Here is a 21,840-nt window from a genome sequence, read left to right as displayed (position 1 = left end):
CTATTTTAAAATTTCAACGCAAATAAAAACTCCAAATTGTTCACTTAGATTTGAAGTCCCTCAAGTTCCATTTCTTAGTTTTCATGGTCATGGTGGTATCATTCATTTTAGTTTCACTCTTTGATTGCAGAGATGTGTTATACCACAAGATTTGGAGGTGAGAATTAAACCAGAAGCTAGCTCAAATAATCAGAATCACTCTGAACCTACTCTCAGAATGAACATGTGTAAGTGTGTCCATATGTGTGGCAGTCCATTTCTATAACTGGTAGTTCTTGAAAGTATTCCATATTGATTATTATGTTTATTAAGGAATATGCGATTAAAATGTGCTAGTTACATATAAATTATTAGAACTCATAGTAACCACAGAAATTGATTAGAACTTAGACCAACAAAAAACTTTTTTAGAGAATATGTTATCACTGACATTGTTTATAATAGCTGGCACATGATAATTAAAAAAGCAAACACACTTTTTTTTGAGAGAGAAAACTTGTTTGCATGCACTCGAGTGGGGGTGGATATTGCTGATCCCACTTGAGTGAGAGGGAGAGAGAGAGAATCCTAAGTAGGCTCCTCCCAGTGTGGAGCCTAGTGCTGGGTTGGATCTCATGACCCTAAGATCATGACCCAAGCCAAAACCAAGGGTTGGAAGCTTAACCAACCAAGCCACCCCAGGTGCCCCCCTCCTTTTTTTTAGCAGACACTTTTAATTAATATATTTTTTATTGTTGTCAAGTCCTCTACAAAGAATTCCTCCTTTTATAACTGGCATCTGCGATGAACCATACCTCCCCACTGCTTGGCCTTTGGTAAGCCAATGAAGAGGTCTTTTCCAGACCCTCTATCTAATAAGCATTCCCCTAATACCATTTCTTTTTATCACAGGACACTATTTGCTTTACAGCACTTAACACAATTCATAATTAGATATTTGCTCATGTACTTAACCTACTGTCTACCTTACAACACTGCAATCACCATGAATTAACAATGGTTGGTTGTGTCTATCCCAGCACCCATTGGATGCTTGGCATACAGCAAATACTGAATACATTTTTCAAAAATAAATGAATGCATGCAAGAATGAATAAGTTAAAGTCTTGTTCATTTAGCAGTGGCAAGGGGGATGACATGATGTAATATGGGATTCTAACATCCAAAAATAAAGCAGTCTTGTGGCATGACTTGGTGTGCCCTGGCTAATATTCTCACCCTATTTAAAATCACAATATATTGAAGTATACAAATCAAATGTCCATGTGGTAAGAAATATAACCACCCAGAAGGCCAGGAGTTTGCACTGGCCTTAACAGTGCATTCTTTCTTATAGTAAATATAGATAAGAAACCAAACCAAGATTTCTCAATGAACCACAGGACTGCGGCCAAGATAATTAGGTATGTGCTTCAAACAGCACAGTGACTAATTTAGAAAAAGTCCCTAAAAGTTGGGAGAAGGGAAGGAATGGATAGATGAGAGCAATGCCTCATCTTCACAAAAGAAGACACAGAGTATTTGAATCTTTGAGCCTGGGTCCCCCTTCCCTAAGACCATTTTATATGAATCTACCAGACATGCCTCTTTGATTCCTCTCTTTCTATATAACATTGCTAGGATTCCTGGGTGGCTCAGCGGTTGAGTGTCTGCCTTCAGCTCAGGGCGTGGTCCCAGAGTCCCAGGATTGAGTCCCACATCGGGTTCCCCACAAGGAGCCTGCTTTTCCCTCTGTCTGTGCCTCTGCCTCTCTCTCTGTGTCTCTCATGAATAAATAAATAAAATCTTTAAATATATATTTAAATATATAATCTTTAAATATATAATCTTTAAATATAAATATATAAAATCTTTAAATGTATATATGTATATTTATCATCGCTGATCATTTCCTATGCTGGCTAAAACTCTCTTGTAACTTAATCTAACATAATGACTACACTCCATGTGGTCAGATAGAACTGATATAGGATCCTGGCCCTGATACCCCCATGCTTGTTTCTTATCTCATAGGGTGCTATGATAATTCAGTGACATATTAGCCTCCTAGATTAGTCTGTTTTGAGAAGTAGTGGCTTACCTTATAATAATAATCTTAGCTGTGCCCACAGGTGTGATCCTCAGCAGTGAGATGTGTACTGTCCATCTATGGTAAATTAACTGTACTGATCGTCCTAACTAATGGCCTCTATATATGCATCACCTTTGCCCTATAACATTGTAGTTTGTGTCACTCTGAGGATGGTCTCCATCACAAGACTTGTTTTGACTAATTAAGTAGTAGTAAACTGGACTCATGCCAAGACTTGAGAAAGTGTTTGCACCTTGGTATTTTCTCAGAACCCTGTCACTGTTATGTGAATAAGCCTAAGCTAGCCTATTTGGAGGATGAGAGACCATGTGGATGAGATCCAAATATCTTAGAAAAGACCATTCATTCTTAAACCAGCCAGTTTGCTGGTAACCCAACGGCTGATCACTTACGCATAGATGCATCTAGCCAAATTCAGTCAAGTTTAGCCCAGATCAGTAGAATCATCCAGTTGACACAAAAACTCATGAGAATATGCATGGCTATTGTTTTAAGCCTCTGAGGTTTGGGGGTGGTTTGCTGTGTAGCATTACTGCAGCAAATATAACTGATGTACCATCTGTGTAGCAGCTACAGTTGATTGAAACAAGAGTATACCTGACTCAAACCACACCAATCATATTGTCCTGGGAATTTAGGACTAGAATGAACAGAGAAGAGTTCAATTTGGGTTGCTGGCATTTTTTAGTATAGCAAATAATAAAATTTGAGATCTGTGGAATGGCCATCTGTAGTTGTGTGAACTACATAGCAAAATAATCAGTCTGCAGAGAGATAGGCAAGAGACAGCCATGAGGAAGATACATTATTTCCAATGTTCCTGATTACTTTAATTTTAATTCCAAGTCATTTTGAGCTTGCTTCATCCTGCCTTTATATTCTCATAATAAAGTCCCTCTTTGTGTGTGTGTGTGTGTGTGTGTGTGTGTGTGTGTGTTTAAACTACATTCAAATGCTTTCTGATACTGTATTGAGCCGGTATTTAGTTGAGCAGTAGTTCTAAGATCCACAATTTCATCAATTACATGATAGGTAAATTTGCTTTTCCTGTAGTTAGCCCGATAAAGCTTTTTTTTTTTTTTTTTTTCACCCAATGTGGTGCTTGAACTCATGACCCTGAGATCAAGAGTCACATGCTCTACCTATTGAGACATATAGGCACCCCGGCTCAATATAACTTTTGTCTTAAATATACCTTACATATATAATTTCATGCATTGCATTTCTTCAATTGTAAAATGTCATCAATTGCAAGATAAACTATGATTTAATCACAGTGTTTTAGGGAGAAACAAGAAACTCAATAAATGTATTTTAAAAATCGATCAATAGAATATATATTCACCCATATAATTACAGTGTACTTTCTCATTAATTTTACAATCTAAGTTTGACTTTAAGCCTTCTTCATATTCAGCATCCAAAGGTTCTTCTGAATCACATTTGTCTCTCAACAGCTACGTGGTTAATCATGAAGACATACTGGTTTTCATGAACTTGATCTCGGCCTCTATTGCTACCTTTGCTTCGATGGTAGTATTTTGAGGCTAATCAAAGCATACATGAGTTTTAGCTATATTTGTTATCTGATTAAGTTCATAATGATGAGACAACAAAAGACAAGCTGAGGGCAAAAGGCAAACTGACACTCCACATACCCCTCCCCAAAGTATGACTGCCCAAGAACAAAGGAAGGAAAAAAAACCAAATGGTCAGCTGATAAAGATCACAGTTATAAAGGACATGAAACTCTGTCAGTTTGTTTTCAGGCATCCAAGAACAAATACCAGTGTTTAGGTGTCTGTCTCTGTCCTGAAGCCGGGGGTCTCGATGAGTCAGTGGTTTTGGAAAGTTCATGGGGGACCCCTCCCAGTCACCTCTTAAATGTTATCTACTATGCTAGAAGACTCCAAAGACATCATTTACTCCTTGACATTGACAAGGAGGACATGATCTGTTCCATAAGGCATGTATGAGGCAGAGGCCTAAGTCCTAGCAAGAACAGAAGCATGAAAGGGAACAGAAAAAGCAGCTTTTCTGTGGAGTCTCTTTAAATTCTCTGTGTCAGGTGGAAGCACAGGTAAGAGCTAGGCTTGCCACTGGTGACTGTCCTCTGCACCTAGGGTTGGCAGGCTATCTGAAGGACTGAGCTCTTAATCCATGGAAACTGTCACCCTCTCCAGGTACTGTCTGAACTGAGTTGAATTGTAGGACACCCAGTTGGTGTCCAGAGAATAGCTTGTTGATGTGAGGAAAATTTCCCACGCCCTGCCCCATCCGCCCACATCCACTCCCTCCAAAGTGGTACCTAAAATGCTAGGTTAGACCTAATTCTGGCTCTCGTATTTATTTTACTTATTTATTTAGATATATGTATTTTTAAGTAGGCTTCATGCCCAGCACAGGGATTGAACTCACAACACCAAGATCAAGACCTGAGCTGAGATCAAGAGTCAGATACTCACCAACTGAGCCACCCAGATGTCCCTAATTCTTGCTCTTTGAAAATCCAAAGACCCAAAAAGGCCTACAGACCACTCAAAGTGTTACTCAAATTATAATCCCTTTATTCTCCAATAAAATATGTTACACAACATTCTGGTGTTACCCAACTGGTTTCAGCCACCTGCTTGTGATATTTTTTTCTTTCCCTCCTTCCTTCCTTTTGTCTTTCCTTTCCATTATTTCAAAGCAGGAATACCACTCCACTCCCTCATTTCATTGGATATAAATAGGGTTTGGCTGTAACTGGGTTTCTGCTTGGAAGACATAAATTCTGGCTTTACTTCTAACTACCCCTCCCCCCATTCAAGATTCAAGGTAAGCAAGAACAGCAGTGGTATTACCTAACTGCAACTCTGTTGCCTTAGTTGAGACAAATTGCATAGGCAGATATTTCTGCCTCTCTCACTCTCAGCTACATAAAAGTCTGGGATGACACAATTTATGGACAAAGATTTCTCATAGGAACTTCACAAGTATTTCAGGTTTCATTGGATGCAATGTTTTAAGACTTATTTTAAGGACGCCTGAATAGCTCAGGGATTGAGTGTCTGCCCTTGGCTCACAATGTGATCCTGATCCAGGATCCCGTGAGTCCTGCATCGGGCTCCCTGCCAGGGCCCTGCTTGTCCCTCTGCCTATGGTCTCTGTGTCTCTCATGAAAAAAATAAATCTTAAAAAAAAGTATTTTAACTTATTTGAAGACAATATTGTACTGTCACCATTTATTGTCACCTTCTCAAACAAGAGGAAATCCGACAACTATATGGTGTTCACCTACCTCTGTTTTGACTTCGAACTTTCTAATTGATTCTTTCTGGCTTATCTCTTGACTTAGGCAAAAGACCTTATGGACAAAGTATCTTTTGATGAGAACCAAAATTACTCCCTGAAACCGAAAGGACTTCTCTGATACAGCAAGACTCCACATGACCCCAAGACAATGATTGACTTGACTTCCACCGCTCACCTACAGGTCCTCAGAGACCTTTGTCCCACATTTTCCTTCTATAAACCTGAAAGTATTTTCGGTACTGTGGAGACAGTCTTTGAGATTTTAGTCCAGTGTCTTCCTGGTGTTGGCCTTGCTGACGTAAATCCTCTTCTTGTTGCACCACCATCATCTCCTCTGCCTTTGGATTTTGTTAGTGCCCAAATGTGGTGTTTGGGAACCCTGGAGCGAGGTGCTTTGCATTCTCACAGGAGGGCTACAACTGCAAATCAGTTTCCAGTCTCTAAAAGGAGAATCGGTACAAAGCCTATTGACTTTCTTATGAGTCTTTGAAACAGTTGGAAGACATAATTCCTCTTCTGAAGCATTTCACAATTCTTTCCAAAAGGCAAACTGGAAAGAGACAACAATAGTTGCTAGCTCCACCACCATCTATCCAGCCCTCTGATCTGCTTGTCAGTTGACTCTTTGTACTATCTGTAGTCAGAAATTTGGGTTTGGGGGCCAACAAACCTGAGTTCAAATTCCAGGGCCACTCACCTGACTTTAATCTAAACTCATATTAAAACAATAGGGCTATTCATCTGCTCAGTTTTTGTGACGATAATGTCAGAAAATGCATGGAAGGTACTTAGCATGCTACTTGGCACAAATTAAGATCTTGATAAATTATACTTCCTATAATGATTTTTTAAAGATTTATTTATTTGAGAGAGAAAGGGAGAGAATGTGGGGTGGGGAGAGAGAGAGAGAGAGAGAGAGAGAGAGAGAGACTCTCAAGCAGACTCCTTGATGAGCACAGAGGCAAGGTAGGTCTCGATCTCATGACCCTGGGGTCATGACCTGAGCTGAAATCAAGAGTTAGATGCTTAACCGACTGACCTACCCAGGCACCCCCCCATTAATTATTTCTATACAATCGGGATTAGTTAGATACAGTTGCAATGATAACTAGTAATAGTGATTATGGAGTACATAGATAACCACCCCTAAACTTAAAATAAGTGGCTTAAATAACTATTTAGCTCATGTTCCTGTGGGTTGACAACTGAGCCAGATCTCAGTGGAGCAGTCTTATGTTGGTTTTGGCTAGACTTTTGAATCTTTGCTGAACTGATGGATCAACTGGTTCTGACTAATTGATGGTGGCCTCATTTGGAACGGTTGGGATGACTGGGGCCTCTCCTCCAAAAAGGAGCCCAGTCTACACATCTTCTAAGTCTCTGTTTGCACAACGTTTGTCTTTATCTTATTGGCCAAAGTTGTAAGGTCAGCCCAGATTCCAGAATGGAGAAAGTGTACTTCTTTTGGAAGGAGTCAACTGCAAGAGTGTGTATACAGCCTGGTAAAGAAATTCAAGCTATTGTTCCAATCTACCACAAAAAGCCTCTTCTGCTCTTTGTTTTACATGTTTGCTTCTCATCTCTATATCCTTTACATTTATCTCTTCATTCCCTCTTTCTCTTTTTCTCCCTCAAATGTTTACTAAGCCCCTAATATGTAGGGGATACAGCAAAAAATATATATAGGAGATACAGCAAAAAATAGGATTTAATTCCAGTTGTCATAAAAGTATTGTAAAGGAGTCACTGCCGAGAATGTCACTATATTTAAAGTATTTTTTCCCTCTTAGAGCAGCTCCACTACACTCTGTGTTAAATGCTAAAGCTAGCTAGCATTTTAGTGACAATAAGAGATAATGCTTTCCTCTAATTGTTTAAAATGATAGTGTTTCTAAGGAAGGGTTTCCAGCTGTTTTGGCTGATTTAATCAAGAGCTCCTAATTACCTCAGGATTTTGCTCCCTATCCATTTGCAAGTGTCTTTACAAAGCACAGAGGAGGAGGATTTTGGTTCATGGAATGTTTGGGGGATTGTGCCTTGCAGTGTTCTAGTTGGCACAGAAAGGGTTGCTAATGACCTTCTGGGTTAGAGGTTTATCCTTTTCACTTGTTCTCCTGTGTGTTTGCAACTACTTTGGCTAGGACATGAGTGAGAAAATTACTCTAGAATTCAGAGGGCAATGATCTCAAAACGCATGACCTTGACTGGCAGCAGAAATTGTCCAATGAGGTAACTGACTCTGAGTTAGAGCCATTCACTTTGCTCAATTCTTTCCTAGGGCAATGGAGCTCAACGTGGCTGCATACAAACACCTGGAGAGCTTTTAAACTAGGTCTAGGTCCAGGCCCAGGCCATGCTGCAGACCAACTATATCTGGATTTTGGGAGTAGGACCCAGAGATGAGTATTCTTTAAAGCTCTTCTAATGAGTCCAAAGTTCAACCAAGTTTGATAACTATTGCCTTAAGGTAATTCATAAAATATCACAACACAAGGGAATGTCTCTTGATTTTGAATTTGAGGAAAAGTCCACAGAAGTCCTGGATTGTCAAAAGGTCAGGTAAGGGGAAAGGCAGGATTCAAACTCAGGTTTTCTAAATCCAGTGTCTGTGCTTTTTTTATGCCTCCTAAGAACTGGAAATCCCCAAGTCACTATTAAGCAATGGGAGAAATAAAATGGAACGGTATGACACAAAAGGCACATCATTGATGTACATATTGAACAAGAAGGAAAACTAAGCCATGAGAGCATCAGATTGCATCATGTTGGCCTACTGGGAATAATCTTTTCGGAAGAACAAATATCCTTGCAGTTAATTCCTATAAACTGTCAATTTTCTGGCAATTACGTTGGGACACTAAAATGTGTGCCAATTAAAAATGAATTGTCTCCGTGCCCGATTTAGAAATTGAAACAAATAGTGGGCTAAACTGGAAGCAGCTATTTTGGGCAATGTGGCCAAAAGCTAATGTTCCAATAGGATGCCAACGATGATCGTTCTAATATCATTTTAACTGACAGTATCAGGCAGGCATTCTTTCTGGAAGAGGGACCTAAGTGGCTCATGCCTGGGTCAGCAAGACAGGGCATGCAAGTACAAGTGCTGGGCAGTGTGGGGACTGACAGATGGATAAAGCCCAGTTCCTACCACCCCAAATGGGGCTTTAAAAGGGGGAATACAGGCAGAGGGGTTGGAAGGGTGTTTGCAAGACAGAAGAAGTGGTCCAGGAGAATCTACCAGCCTTAGACCAAGTCTAAAGAAGGTGGCAGCAGAATTAGTGCTCTCAGAAGAGGGTGCATAGGCAGAAGGTGATCCAGAGGATTTGATAGGTAAAGGGGGACTGTATGGTAGCTCTGTTAGCCAAAGCCCATGTGTAAACCAGGAAAGCACTTTGGCATGTTGTATGTCATCCTGCAATTATGAAGTTATTATTTCTGACTTTCAGCCGTCCTTCCCTAGAATCTCTGGCAGCTGATTTAATTTCTGGCAACAATACAAACCAAAAGACCAAGGAGACTTTAAAAAAAAAAAAAAGAACCAAACTCATTATGGGCCAGACTATCTCAGGACTTCTGGGATTTACATCTTTTTTGAGTAATGTAAGCGGAGATGTCTGTCCTTTGGAAGCATATCCTCCTTCAGCTTACACGGGGCACTGTGCCCTTTGGATCTCCTCTATCTCTGTCTCTTTGGCTCCACACCCTCCCTCAGCAGGTTTTCTCTGACTCCTGGCTTTAGCTTTTGTCTGCAGGCCAAAGTTTCCCATGTCTCCAACCTTGAGATCCTCCATCTGCCTTCAGCCTGGTATGCCCACCTGCCTTCAGAACGATTCACTCGAATGTCTCCCTTGGATGTCACTTCCAGCTTAATGTGTCAAAGAGAAACTCACATCCTCTCTTCACACCCTTCCCCTAAAACAGCATTCCCTTTCAACTTGTCTACTGCTTTCTCAGTATCATTCGTTTCCTTATTCCAGCCTTGGAGTTACATAACACTAACAGATGCCTCTCTTTTGCTCCCAAGCCAGCAGCCAACAGATCCCAGGGATTCTTCTGCTGCAGTAAGATTCAGCTCATTCCTTTTCCGCAGCCACCACTAAAACCAGGCACCTGACACTCCCTACAGTGTCCGTCCTAAGGACTCTCCTCCATGGTTTCTGTGTCATGCTGTCCATTCCGCCGAACCCTGCTTCTGATTATTTAATGCCACTGTCCTCATAGAGAATCTAGAATGGCATCTAATTCCAAGTTTGCAAGGTTGTTCATTACCTAGTTCTATTATAGCTGTTTTTTTTTCTCACATTCACTGAATAAATACATACTTTGTTAAACAGTCATTAAATGAAAATGCTCTAGCTCCCTACTGCATGCCAGGCAGGGATACATAAATATGGATAATGGTTTGTGCCCTTTTCTGAAAAGTGCATAGTCCAGTGGTGGAATATAAACACTTGATTAAGACTCAATGGGAAAGGTGCTACCGTACAAGTAAGCTAAGATACTGTAAAAGTCTCAGGACAAAAACATGGGAGCCAGAAAGATGTTATAGATGATAAAAATACGCATCAGTGCATTGGAGGATAAGGAAGTGTTGGCCAAGTACATGGTAGTTTGGCTTCTACCCATAGCAAGAGAAGATCTGGTGTTTGGCCACTGTACATACTTTCCTCTCACCAGCTTCCCTGACTCGCTCTTCATTGCCTCCACCCTCCCCAGCCTCGTGAAGGGCTCCCCAGGTCTTTGCTGATTCAAATTCTGCTTTCCTCCAAGTCCACCTCTAGACTCCCTTCTCCCAAACCCTTCCTGGATCTTATCTGCGCTTTTTTTCCTCTTCTCCCATCACCGCGCGGTATCATGTCTCAACCAGAGTGCTGGCATCACTCTCTAGGACAAATTCTCAAATTCAAGTATTTATTTGAACCCACCCCTCGTGTGATCCAGTGCGTGTAGCTCAGGACCTCTGAGTCTGCTTTTCGACAGTTCCCATGTGAATCAGACACCAAAAGACCCTGAACCACTGTGAGAAACACTGTTTTGGATCTTTGTGGCTTCCTCCTATGTCTCCGCGCAGGCTGTCCACAGCCCACGGGGCCTAGCAACGTGTGCAGTCTGCTCAACGCTCCAGGCTCCACCAAGCGTCTGCTCAGTTGGGTGACTATTAGGTACAAAGATTAATGACACTGAGTCAGGAAAAGCGGCTCCGTCAAGTGGACGGAACCGCCCTCAACGTGTCTGGAAGTCACCAGTAATGACATCTTCTGTGCTCTCAAAAACCGCTCAGCCCTCACCCAGAGTGACCTGAGGGCGTCTCTAACCAGGCTTCCAGAGAAGCAGAACGCACTGCAAGTTCGACAGCTTTGCAAACAAAGCCATCGTGCATAGCCTCCCAAACATCACCAAGACGCGGAAGTCGCGAATGCGCCGCAAGTACGGACCCAGGGAAGCCAACGGGGACCTAAATAAAGCCCCAGGGCGTGAGCACAGAACGCAGCGCGCAGCTAGCCCAGGACACTAACCGCCTTCCCTAGTCCCCGCCCCCTGGCCCGCCGGGGCGCTCCTGGGCGGAGCTCAGCCGCAGAGCGGAGGCGTGGCCTGGAGGGGGCGTGGCCTGGGAGGCGGGGCCTGGAGGAGGCGTGGCCGGGAGGAGGACGGGCCGGGCGGAGGCGGAGCTCGGCCGCAGGGCGGAGGCGTGGCCTGGAGGAGGCGTGGCACGGGGGGCGGGGCCTGTAGGAGGCGTGGCTGGGAGGAGGACGGGCCGGGAGGAGGCGGAGCTCGGCCGCAGAGCCTGGAGGAGGCGTGGCCTGTAGGAGGCGGGGCCTGTAGGAGGCGTGGCCGGGAGGAGGACGGGCCGGGCGGAAGCGGGGCCAGAGGAGGCGGAGCTCGGCCGCAAGGCCTGGAGGAGGCGTGGCCTGGAGGAGGTGTGGCCTGGAGGAGGCGGGGCCGGGCGGAAGCGGGGCCGGGCGGAAGCGGGGCCAGGCGGAGGCAGAGCTCGGCCACAGGGAGGAGGTGGGGCCGGGCGGAGGCGGGACCGGGCGTCGGCGACGTGCTGACGTCAGGGCGTGGGGACGCCCAACGCGTCGTCCGGCGCGCAGCGGGGCCGGCGGTGGCAGCTGTCGCTGGCTTCGCTGCGTGCGGCGGGCGCCCCGCGGCCGCTCCCTCCGCCCTCCGCCCTCCGCCTTTCGCCCGGTCCCGGTCCGGGTCTCGGCGGCCCGGCCATGGTGCGGTCGGCGCGTCCTGCGCGGCCCCGCTGAGCCTCGGGGCGGCGGCGAGCGCGGCTCGGGGTCACCATGCCTACCCGTGAGTGGCCGGCCGAGGGTCGTCGGGCCGGGGGTGGGGGGTGCGGTGAGGGTGGGGGTGGGGCGGGGGCGGGGGGGGCGTTGGGAGGCGGCGGCCGGCTGGGCGCGCTCTCCGGGGTGGCCCGCGGTGGTGGAGCGGGGCCGGAAGTACCCGCCACTCTCCCAAGTCCCTTTCGCTTCGGCTGAGTCTTCCTGCGGGGTGGCGTGAGCCCATTGCACGGACGGGAACGCTGAGGCCCGAGCGTTTAAGGACGCCCGGGCCGGTCGGTGGCTGAGCCGGAGTAACGCAGACCTGTGGGACTTCACAGTCCAAGCTCTACTCCGGCCTTTTTGCAGAGCTCGCGGTGGGGCCGGGGGTTACTTTGTGGAAATTGCTGCAAAGAGCTGCGGTCGCGTGGCCCCGTGAGCGGCTCAGGGACCCGGCATCGCCGGGTGGGACGCACGGGTGCAGGGCGTCCGGGGGCCCGGCCCGAAGCCCCTCCTCCAGGCTCGCGGTCTGGACTTCGTCCCCCCCTTCCCCCTCCCTCCGTCCGCAACGCCGGAGTGAGGTCTCTTTGGGGAACTTGTTAAAGGCGCATATGCCCCAAAGTGTGGCTGTTGGAGCACCTGCATCAGACCCAGCTGGCTGCTGGTTAGAGGGTGCTGTGTAGGGTTCCTCCCTAGGCCCCCGAAGCTTGCTCGCGTGTTATAAGTGGCCTCGATGTTATTGAGGGACCCCCCCCCAACACACACACACACACACACACACACACCCCGCCAAAGTTTGAGAAACCCTGGATGTGGGCGACGTTTTGGGGGCCCCCCCCGGGCAGGGCAACACTACTAATGGTCCATTGCACAAGGACCCAGAGAATTGCAGTGTGACTGTAAAACCCAGTGGCCCGTAAGTGTCTGTGCAAACTCAGGAGGCTGATGGAGCCCCGGGCGGGGGGGAGCACGATGGTGATGGATTGGAAACGTTTTCGGTCGGGGGCTCCGGAAGTACCTGCTGCACCCAGTACAGAGGCTCCCCGGCAGGCTCCCCGGCAGGCTCCCCTTGCTTCAGATTCGTGAACTCCTCGCCGACCTGACTTGGGGGGGACCGACGGGGCGCTGCGTTTCCAGGTCAGCCTCAAACGCAGGCTTTGCCTACCGGTGGGTAAGGAGGAATTATTTCCGGATGTCAGGAAGGTTTATATGTGATGCAGTGGCACATCATAAAATGATCTTGATGGAACGAGGACTTGTAAGTGCTAACCTGTGTGGGGGGAGGTGGGTTTTGTTTTCTGAACACAGTCCTGCGTGTGAACACACGGTCTTGGATTTGTCTTCGTTAAATATGTCAGCAGTTTATGTTTTCTTTGCATTCCTTTAGATGGGGCCCATGCCATTCTTCTTATTTCTGGATTCGTGCCACCTTATCCAGGAATATTTGAGATTAGCATAATCTCACTGATGTTACGGAGAGAGGAAAAGAGAGGGAATAAAGACCTAGTCCTGAAAGTTAAGGCTGCATGTGGGATTTACTGGTAAAATGTCAAGATACATATGCTAAGAAGTTAACCAAAGTTTTAGCTCTAAGATTATCTAGCTTCATGGAGTGGATTTAGGAAACTTGCTTCTTTTAAAACACATAATTTGCAATGCAAATTGAACCGTGCTGTATTTGCATAGTTATGAATGCAGATTTTTCTGACCTGATTGGAAGCAAGTGAAATGTTTGAATTATCTGTCATTATTTTTGATGTTTATTATGGTTCAGTTTCTATGGTACAGCACAAAAGTGTGGCACCAGCTGGAGGTACCCCTGTTGCTGTGCTAGTGTTCTTGTCGCTTTTTGTCTCCTTTTATGGCCAGAACCACCAAAGTTGCTGCGATAGTTGTGGACAGTAGTACTTCTCAGAAATTCTACTTGTAAATTTCAACATAAGCAGAGACAACAAAATTATCACTCTCTTTGGGAATTCTTCTCCCCCTTTTGGGGAGTGTTTTTAGGAAGAAATCTCTCCAAATAAACTGATTTTTTTTTTTTTAAACCTCAGCTGAGTTCAGAGGCTCATTTGTAAGCTCAGCCAGTTAATCCTTAAGGCTTTAGTGAATTAATGTAATGATTTGATGTGGGAGATGATCACTAGGGTTTCTCAGACTCTGTAATTCTGAAAGTGACCCTTGTGCCAAGTCTTAGAATCATTCTGTTCCTGTTTTGTTGCTTATTTGGAATATTGATACTCAGTCATTGAAACTGGTGTTAATAAGCAGAATCTGATGGAGCGTGGTATACCCTTGAAGACTAAGAGTTGCATTATCTCATGAATGTTAATGTTAACAGCTTCATTGGAATTATTTTGGAGAGCCATAAACTCTTTTTTCAGAAAGCAACTACCTGGAAGGATGCCTGACGGGAAGCTGCTGCGACACAGGAACAATTCTGTGGTTATGTCACTCTATATTCAGCCAGTAGTTTGCAATGATCACTAAGCACAGATTTCAAGAGTGTTTTACTAAATGATCTTTTCAAACCTCCACATCTATAATTTGATACATTATTTATGTAAAGGCCTTTATTTCTTCTCATTTCAAAGGACCATTAAGAAACATTTTGATCTTAAGAATTTTCAGACCCTGAATAGAATTCCAGTGGAAGAAATGTTTAAGTTTCTTAATTCAGTTATTTTCTTTTTCATATCAAGAGACTGAGACCCAGTAAGTTTCTGTAACTTGGCTAAGGTCACACGTGGGATAGAATCAGGACCTGAACACTGGGCAGCCCTGGTGGCTTAGCGGTTTAGTGCCGCCTTCGGCCCAGGGCCTGATCCTGGAGACCCAGGATTGAGTCCCATGTCGGGCTCCCTGCATGGAGCCTGCTTCTCCCTCTGCCTGTCTCTGCCAACCCCCCCCCCCCCCCCCGGTGTGTCTCATGAATAAATATATAAAATCTTAAAAAAAAAAAAAAAAAAAGACCTGAACACTGATCTGCTCCCTGTAATCCTTAACCACAAGGAGCATAGTTGAAGTTTATTTCTTTTTCCCCCAGCACTAAGTTGATCCTGGTTTAGCCTCTCCCCCAACTTTTTCTCCCTGGGGTTACATGAGGACAAAAGTAAGTTTAGCCAAAACTTAAGTCAGACACGTGAGCTTATAAGAAAATCTAACATTTTTACCTTTGCTTCTGTCTTGTCAGGGGACTCTGGGCAAAGAAGGCCGAGGATTTCACAGATGTGCTCAGTAGATACTTGGTTGTACAGGCACAGACTTCCCTTTTAGTAAACTGCTTGTGTGAAAGAGGTTCCATCACTGACAGTTTGCCTAAAAACAGGTCCAGTAAAATGTTCTCTTTTATGATCTATGTAAATTATTGTGTATGGCCAAGGGGAACTGAAACTCTTAGTTACTCATTGTTTACTATAAATAACTATACTTTCAGTAATTTGCGGTTAAGGCTTTCTTTTCTCCCTGAGATGTTGGCATTGATATCTGATCACATTTGTTAGGTTATGATAATGTGGTTGTTCCGTGTTTGTTTTTTCCCCCACTGATGGGGCTGATTATATTTAACTTGTTTTTCAGTCCATTCTTTAGAAGGAAGTGCAAAATACTGATGAATTGTGAAGTGAAAGATGGATGCTGGTTGAAGTGTTTCCCTTCAAGTGTGCATTGCAAGCAAATGACCTATTCCTGTCTTGGGAGGCTTTTGTGTTGATTAGTTCTCTACGTCCCTCCTTGCCCTTCCACCCAGTACCTATGTGTACTTGCCAGATGTACAGCTGAAGAATTCTCTTACTCACAGTGACCTTTGGCTTGGCACTGGTTACTACCAGGTCTCCTCTTTCAGTCTGTTCCCACCCATGGGACATATGACATTAAAGATGATGTAGGTGGTGGGAGATAAGGCTGGGGGAGAAACAGCCAGAATTTGGAGATCTTAACTTTAGTCAAGCGAACGTGACTAAAAATGTGTTCAAGCTGTCACAATCACAGAAGCACTGACTGTCCTTTTCATAGGCATACCAGCCATTTCCAATGTATGGATTACATTATAAAAACTTAAAACTTGCTGTTAGTAATAGAGAATTAATTATTGAATACTGTAATTATTGAATACTGTTGTGTGCTAGGCAGTATAGTTTGTGCTTCACATGATTTAGCTTATTTATCTTCTCTGTGGGAGGTCCTATTTGACATAGAAATGGAGAGATTGAAGCTCAGGGAAGTTAAATAACTTGCCTAATGACAGTAAATGGTGGAGTTGGGATCAGAACTAGATGGGTCTGACTTCAGAGTCCCATGTAGGTTGTTTTTTTTTTTTTTTTTTTTTTTCCTGCTATACTGCTCTGAGCCAGGCAGGATTGAAATCTACCAGACACTATCGGTTTCTTTTAACACCATTACTTTGCTTAGCACTGTGCTTAATTACGTAATAGGTTCTTGGTAAATGTTGAATAAATGAATGATTGCATCTTAACCGGAGTCACAGAAATTATTCTTTGGTTACCAATACCCAAAATAAACTTTCTTCCATTTAAAGTGTTCTAAGAGTTCTGTAATTTATAATTAAATTATTAGCAGGCTTCTCTATAACATTTGTGAGGCCTGAGACAAGAATACAAATGGAAGCTTGCAAATCATAGTCAATCAGGATTTCTCAAACTTTCCTCTGTTGATGTCTTGGATTGGCTAATTTTTTTGTTTGGGTCTTGTGTGCTTTGTGAGATGTTTAGCAGCAACTCTGACCTTTATCCACCAGAGGCTGGTAGTAAATGCCCTTGTTCCCCAAAGTCTTGACTATGAAAACTGTCTCCAGACATTGCCAGATGCCCCTTAAGGGTCAGAATCGTCCCTGGGTTGAGAATTACTGGTTTAAAGATTTAAATGTTGTAGATCAGTCGGTGCCTGCCACCGGGCCTGCTTTCATATCCAGGGTCCCTGCAGCCTACTCCCCAGAGATTGTCTTCTGAAGGCCCAGAGGAACTTGGAGGGCTGGTTTATTCACCAAGGATCTGTTGAGTCAGGGGAGGGTCTCTCCTCACTCTGATTGGGGATTGACCCTGTCACATTCCTTCAGGGAGCCTGGGCAGTGCGTCCCCTTGGTCCATACTTCACTTTTCCATCTCCGGATTTCCCCAGTTCTGAGTACCTTGCAAAGCTGTACTACCAGAATAGAAGGGTAGGTGAGAGGAGCGAGTCCAGTGTTCTGGGGAACTCTCCATCACTGGGTTTGAATTTGGAGTGAGCAGCTTGAAACAAAAATAACTTCTGCTATCCTCTGGCTGTCTAGGCAGTGGTTTTCAGTGTTGCCTCTCTGTTCCTTTCTCAGCTCACAGATCCCTCTAAAACAAAAACAAAAACAAAAACAAAACACACACACACGCATAAAACAGGCCTTTGTTTTGGGAGGCAGAGGCCCCCCCCCCTTTTTTTTTCCAGAGTCAAATATGAAGGTCCTAGTTCTTAGGAGGAAGCTACATTTTACCCATTAACATAGCTCTGCTTTGGTATGGGGTGACCCAGTTGTCAGTTAACGGTGTTTCTGTAGGAATGAAGTGGATCACAGAGGACGAATTTCATTTTATATGCTCTGTCATGCTCTCCCTTTGCATATTTGTTTATTTGTTTATTGCTGCCTACGATTAGGTATTATTAGATAACATGATTCCAATTTTTATTAAAGAAGGAATCACTATGCAGAGTTTTTTTTTTTTTTTTTTTGTGCAATAAAGGGGGCTTAATTAAAGCATGGGGACAGGACCCATGAACAGAAAGAGCTGCCATGTAGATATTTTTATTGTATTTTTGAATCATACAGTCCTTCTGTATGAACAAACCAGTTGTGTTACAAGCTCCACTTTTTTCTTTTCTTTTTTTTTTTTTTAGATTTTATTTGTTCATGAGAGACACAGAGAGGCCGAGACATAGGCAGAGGGGAGCCCAATGCGGGACTGGATCCCAGGCCCCTGGGATCACGACCTGAGCTAAAGGCAGACACCCAACCACTGAGCCACCCATGTGTTCCACAAGCTCCACTTGACTGCTTTTGAGGAGCCCCTAGGAAATGAGTAGTATGTCTATATCCTATAGTGGTAATAGAAAGGTTTTTATTGATAACGTTGAAGGAAACTGGTCCCTGGCATTCTCAGAAATGGAGAGGAGGGCACAGAAGATCCTAGAATGTCCCGCACCTCTTGAAGGAGTAAAGGGTAGACTAGTAGCTAGGAGCTATTTGTTTAGGCTAGGGTTTCTTAAATATTTTTGCGTAATGAGCCCTGTTGAGAATCTGATGAACACAGTGATTATTCTTCCCCAGAAGATGCAAATTTTCACACAAAGTTTTGCATCTAGTTTCAAGATAATCAAAAGCATACTGAGATGTATCTCCTGGAAGAATGGAGATCACCAGAGCGGCAGTTGTTCTTTGGCCAAAGGCTTAGTAATTCAGGTTGTAGAAAAATATCCTTATTTGCCAAATGTATCATGCCATTATTTTTTAAAGATTCGGGAGAGTCTCTGGTTCTAATTTTTATTTTTTAAATAAAAAAATGTTCATATATTTTATGTACTTGTATATATTTTGTATTTGTAAATATTTATATATATTTTAAGTACTTTTTAAAAAGATACGTTTATTTAAGAGAGAGCATGCATGGGGAGGGTCAGAGAGAGGGCAACAAGCAGACTCCCCACTGAGTGGGGAGCCCTACGCAGGGCCCAATCGCAAGACCCTGAGATTGTGACCTGAGCCGAAATCAAGAGTTGGACGTTAACCAACTGAGCCACCCAGGTGCCCCATTCCAAGTACTTTTTTCTTTTACTTTATTTCTTCCTAATCTTTTACATCTTTTTATTATTTTCTCTTACCTTCCTGCTAGCCTGATGAAATTTTTAAATTATAATGTGGGTGAGTATTCAGTAAGGCTTTTCTGAATTCAGTAGATATGAAGAGTGTTAACTTAGGAACTTAAAAGAAGGAACTTAAAAAATGAAATTGAACTGAATTTTATAGCTAAAAGGAACATTTAGTGAAGTCATTAAGAAGGATAAACCAAATGGGTTAAGAAAGTGTGCCATTCAGCTGGGTAATGGTGTGGTACTAGGAAGGAAGGTCATCTGAATACTGGATGGGTGTTCACAACTACATACCTTCATACTGCCTTCATAGGAGTTAGAAGGGTATGGGATAGAAGTGTTACAAAAATCTGTTTTGAAGAATTTAAAGTTAATGTCAAATACAAAATCAATATCTGCAGTATTTATACAAGTCAGAAACAAAACACCAATCCTTCATGGTTAAAGCTTTGACCTATGCTTATAAAAGTCTAGGTACAAACAATTGGCAAAGATTTGGGGGGAAATGATTAAATGATGAATAAGGAAATGCTAATTAAAAGCCGAAATCATTTTTGGATTGTCAGATTACCAAAGACTTTTCAATAACAGGCCAGGGTGGTGTGGTACAGTATTAAAGGCAGAAGTGTAGGGATGCCTGGGTGGTTCAGTTGGTTAAGCATCTGCCTTTGCCCTGGGTCATGGTCTTAGGATCCCGGGATGGAGCCCTGGTGGCAGCGCAGCAGCCAGCCAGTGGATTCCTGCTCAGCGGAGAGTCTGCTCCTCCCTCTGCTTCTCCCCACCACTCCTGAGCTTGCTCTCTCAGATAAATAAATAAAATATTTTTTAAAGATTGCAGTAATTTATCGAGTGCTCGAATAATGCTTATATTCATTGACATAGTAATTTAACTTTTGGGAATCTGTCCCTAAGAAATAACTAACAATAGACTGTAGCAAGCTATACCTCTGCACAGAGATGTTTATCACAGTAATATTTATAAAATGGTGAAAACCCAGAAACTTTAGTAGGCAATAATAGAGAAGTAGAAATTGAATGTGGAACATTAACCATTAAAAATCATACTTCTGAATGTATTGAGGTCATGAATTGTTTTTATCTTCTTTGTAATTTGTGTTTTTCAGATTTTCTGTAGCTAGCATATATTCTATAATCAGAAAAAGATGCTTCAAGTTTTTCGCAGATTTCACAGAATTTTGTTTAAAAAGTTTAAATTAAAAAGCTGAAGTGAAACATTAAAATACTGTCCTGAACTGGCTTTTCCTTTGGCCCACAGAAAAGAATTTTGATTAATTGATCAAATAGTGTTGGCTGTATATAGGAAACCATAGCATTTGTTGTGTGATTGCTATTATCATATGCTAGGTAATGTGAACTTCTTTGAGTTACTTTGAGCAGTGGTTGGTGAATAATGTTCTCGAATAGGAAGTAAAATAATGGGGCTTTTTTTTTTTTTTTAAATCATTGGCATTGTATTTTATTCTGAAAGGAGGGAGAAATAATCTGATTTATTTAGTGGTTTAATCATAAAAATCTGAAAGGTTGAGAGCTGAATCATTATGTGTGGGTTCAGTTTATTGGGAGTTTGTAGGGCTTGGGTTTTTTTTTTTTTTTTTTTGAAATGATTGTGTGTTGTAGAATGAACACAATTCTAGGAAGTATGATTATAAAATGAATGTTGGCAGCTTCTCCTATGATTAATATGTCAAACCTGTCAAAATTGTCTCATCATTTCTATTTGTCAGGTTCATTCAGTTCTTGAAATGAGCCTGCTCTCGCATGTGCTCTAAGGCAGACAGGAGCTACTATAATTCTTCCTCTTTCCATGTAGGCTCTTCTTTCTTTTGCATATATATTTACTGCTCTTTAGCTTCAGGTATTATGAGATAGCATGATTCTATTTTTATCAAAGGAGTCACTACTCAATGTTTTTTTCATTGTACTTCTGAATGAAGAGTTTGCATTATTCTAAAATTAGGCATTACATCTTATGCTATCCAGTCTTTAGGAAGAACAGTCCTTCTAAATGTTTTTTATTTATTTTGTTTGTATCCTTGTTTGGTGGGTTATTCAGCTGTACCTTTTCACTACCTGAACTCCAGGGTATTTCTGCTGCAGTGGTTTTCTGGATAATGCTAAGTGTTCTTCACACCCCTGGTATTTAATTGGTTTTTGAACAGCTGTCTTGGAAATTTGCTATAAAGTTCTTGGTGCTGTGGTTGCACTTAACGTTAAGTGGATCTCACTCCTGCTGGGCAGAGAAAATGAAATATAAGGTTGACAAGTTTGCCACTATCAATTCCTGGAGCTTGGTAAACTTTGGAAAAGGTATTATGTCAGGCTAAAGGACTGGCCTAGAAATTAAAATGCGCAGCCCATTTATGAATGAATATGACTTAAGTGGATTTTTGAACTTAGTTATAAGTATTTTTATTATAGCTGTTAGACATATTAAGTGGAAAATAATAATACTTCTCAGGGATATTTAGACGCAGTAGAATTTATGTATTTGTGCCTTAGAAGTAGAAATATTTCATGACCATGTGATTAGAATCAACAAGTTGTAAGGACGAGATAGTTGCCTCTTGGATTATTACCATTTGCTATATATGCTTCCAGGAGGGCTTCTGCAGAGAGGAGAGCACTCCAGGCAGATATACGGTAGCAGGGATTTGGGGTCTAAGTCCTGTCTGCATGTCGGCATTTCTGCCGTCCTCTTAGCTGTGCTGTGCTGTGTGGACTGCAGAGGGCCAGTTTCTTTTTCAGTTCACAGCCCGAATTTGAAACCAACTTAAAGGATTTGTCTAATCCTGTCATCTTGTCCCTCGGTTCCATCCTGGTTCCTTCCTTTGGGAAGTTCTTCCAGGTGTGTCTTACTGCACCAGGTTAAGGAAATGCAGCAGTTCAGGTGCAAGAAGAGATGGTGGACATCTGTTCCAGTCAGTTCTATGTATATTACCTTTACAAAAGCTCCATTCCCTGGCACAGGATTCTCTTTGTTAGTTCCTGAGAATTTCATGTTGTTCTTGATCCACATCAGGGTGGCCCAAGGGGAGCTTGACTTACCTTTAGAGCCAGATTTTTCCCAAGTGTCTTCGGTGGATGTATGAGCAGGTGGGCTTCTCTGCCTGATTCAGCCTCAGCTGGAGTTGCTCTTGGTATTGTGGGATTCTGCATTCGATTTCAGTAGGGCAGTAATGTTGGCTGCTTTTAGACAATTTGAAATTTGTAGTCTCCGACAGTAGAAAATGCCCTCTGACAAAAATATAAGGTTGTTTCAGAATCAAAACCTTAGGAACCTAATGGCAGAACCCAAAGCCATTTGGGCTGATGGCA

General features: G+C 43.1%; 1 protein-coding gene across 2 annotated transcripts in view; it reads left to right on the top strand.

Annotated features, from left to right (window-relative positions):
- The first annotated feature begins 11,450 nt into the window (after positions 1-11,450).
- Positions 11,451-21,840, top strand: part of EFR3A (EFR3 homolog A) — a 105,887-nt gene continuing 95,497 nt past the window's right edge. The window contains exon 1 of one of the 2 annotated variants that reach the window (XM_041768894.1): positions 11,451-11,686. In XM_041768894.1, coding sequence (XP_041624828.1) covers positions 11,677-11,686 — 10 coding nt within the window. In that variant the 5' untranslated portion in view covers positions 11,451-11,676. Of the gene's footprint in view, positions 11,687-12,613; positions 12,911-21,840 lie in introns of those variants that run through there. The other variant, XM_041768895.1, reaches the window with a different exon arrangement.

Source organism: Vulpes lagopus, chromosome 9, assembly GCF_018345385.1.
Source record: "Vulpes lagopus strain Blue_001 chromosome 9, ASM1834538v1, whole genome shotgun sequence".
Lineage (NCBI taxonomy): Eukaryota > Metazoa > Chordata > Mammalia > Carnivora > Canidae > Vulpes > Vulpes lagopus.
The sequence above is the reverse complement of the archived record's forward strand: the minus strand, read 5'-3'. Positions and strand labels throughout refer to the sequence as shown.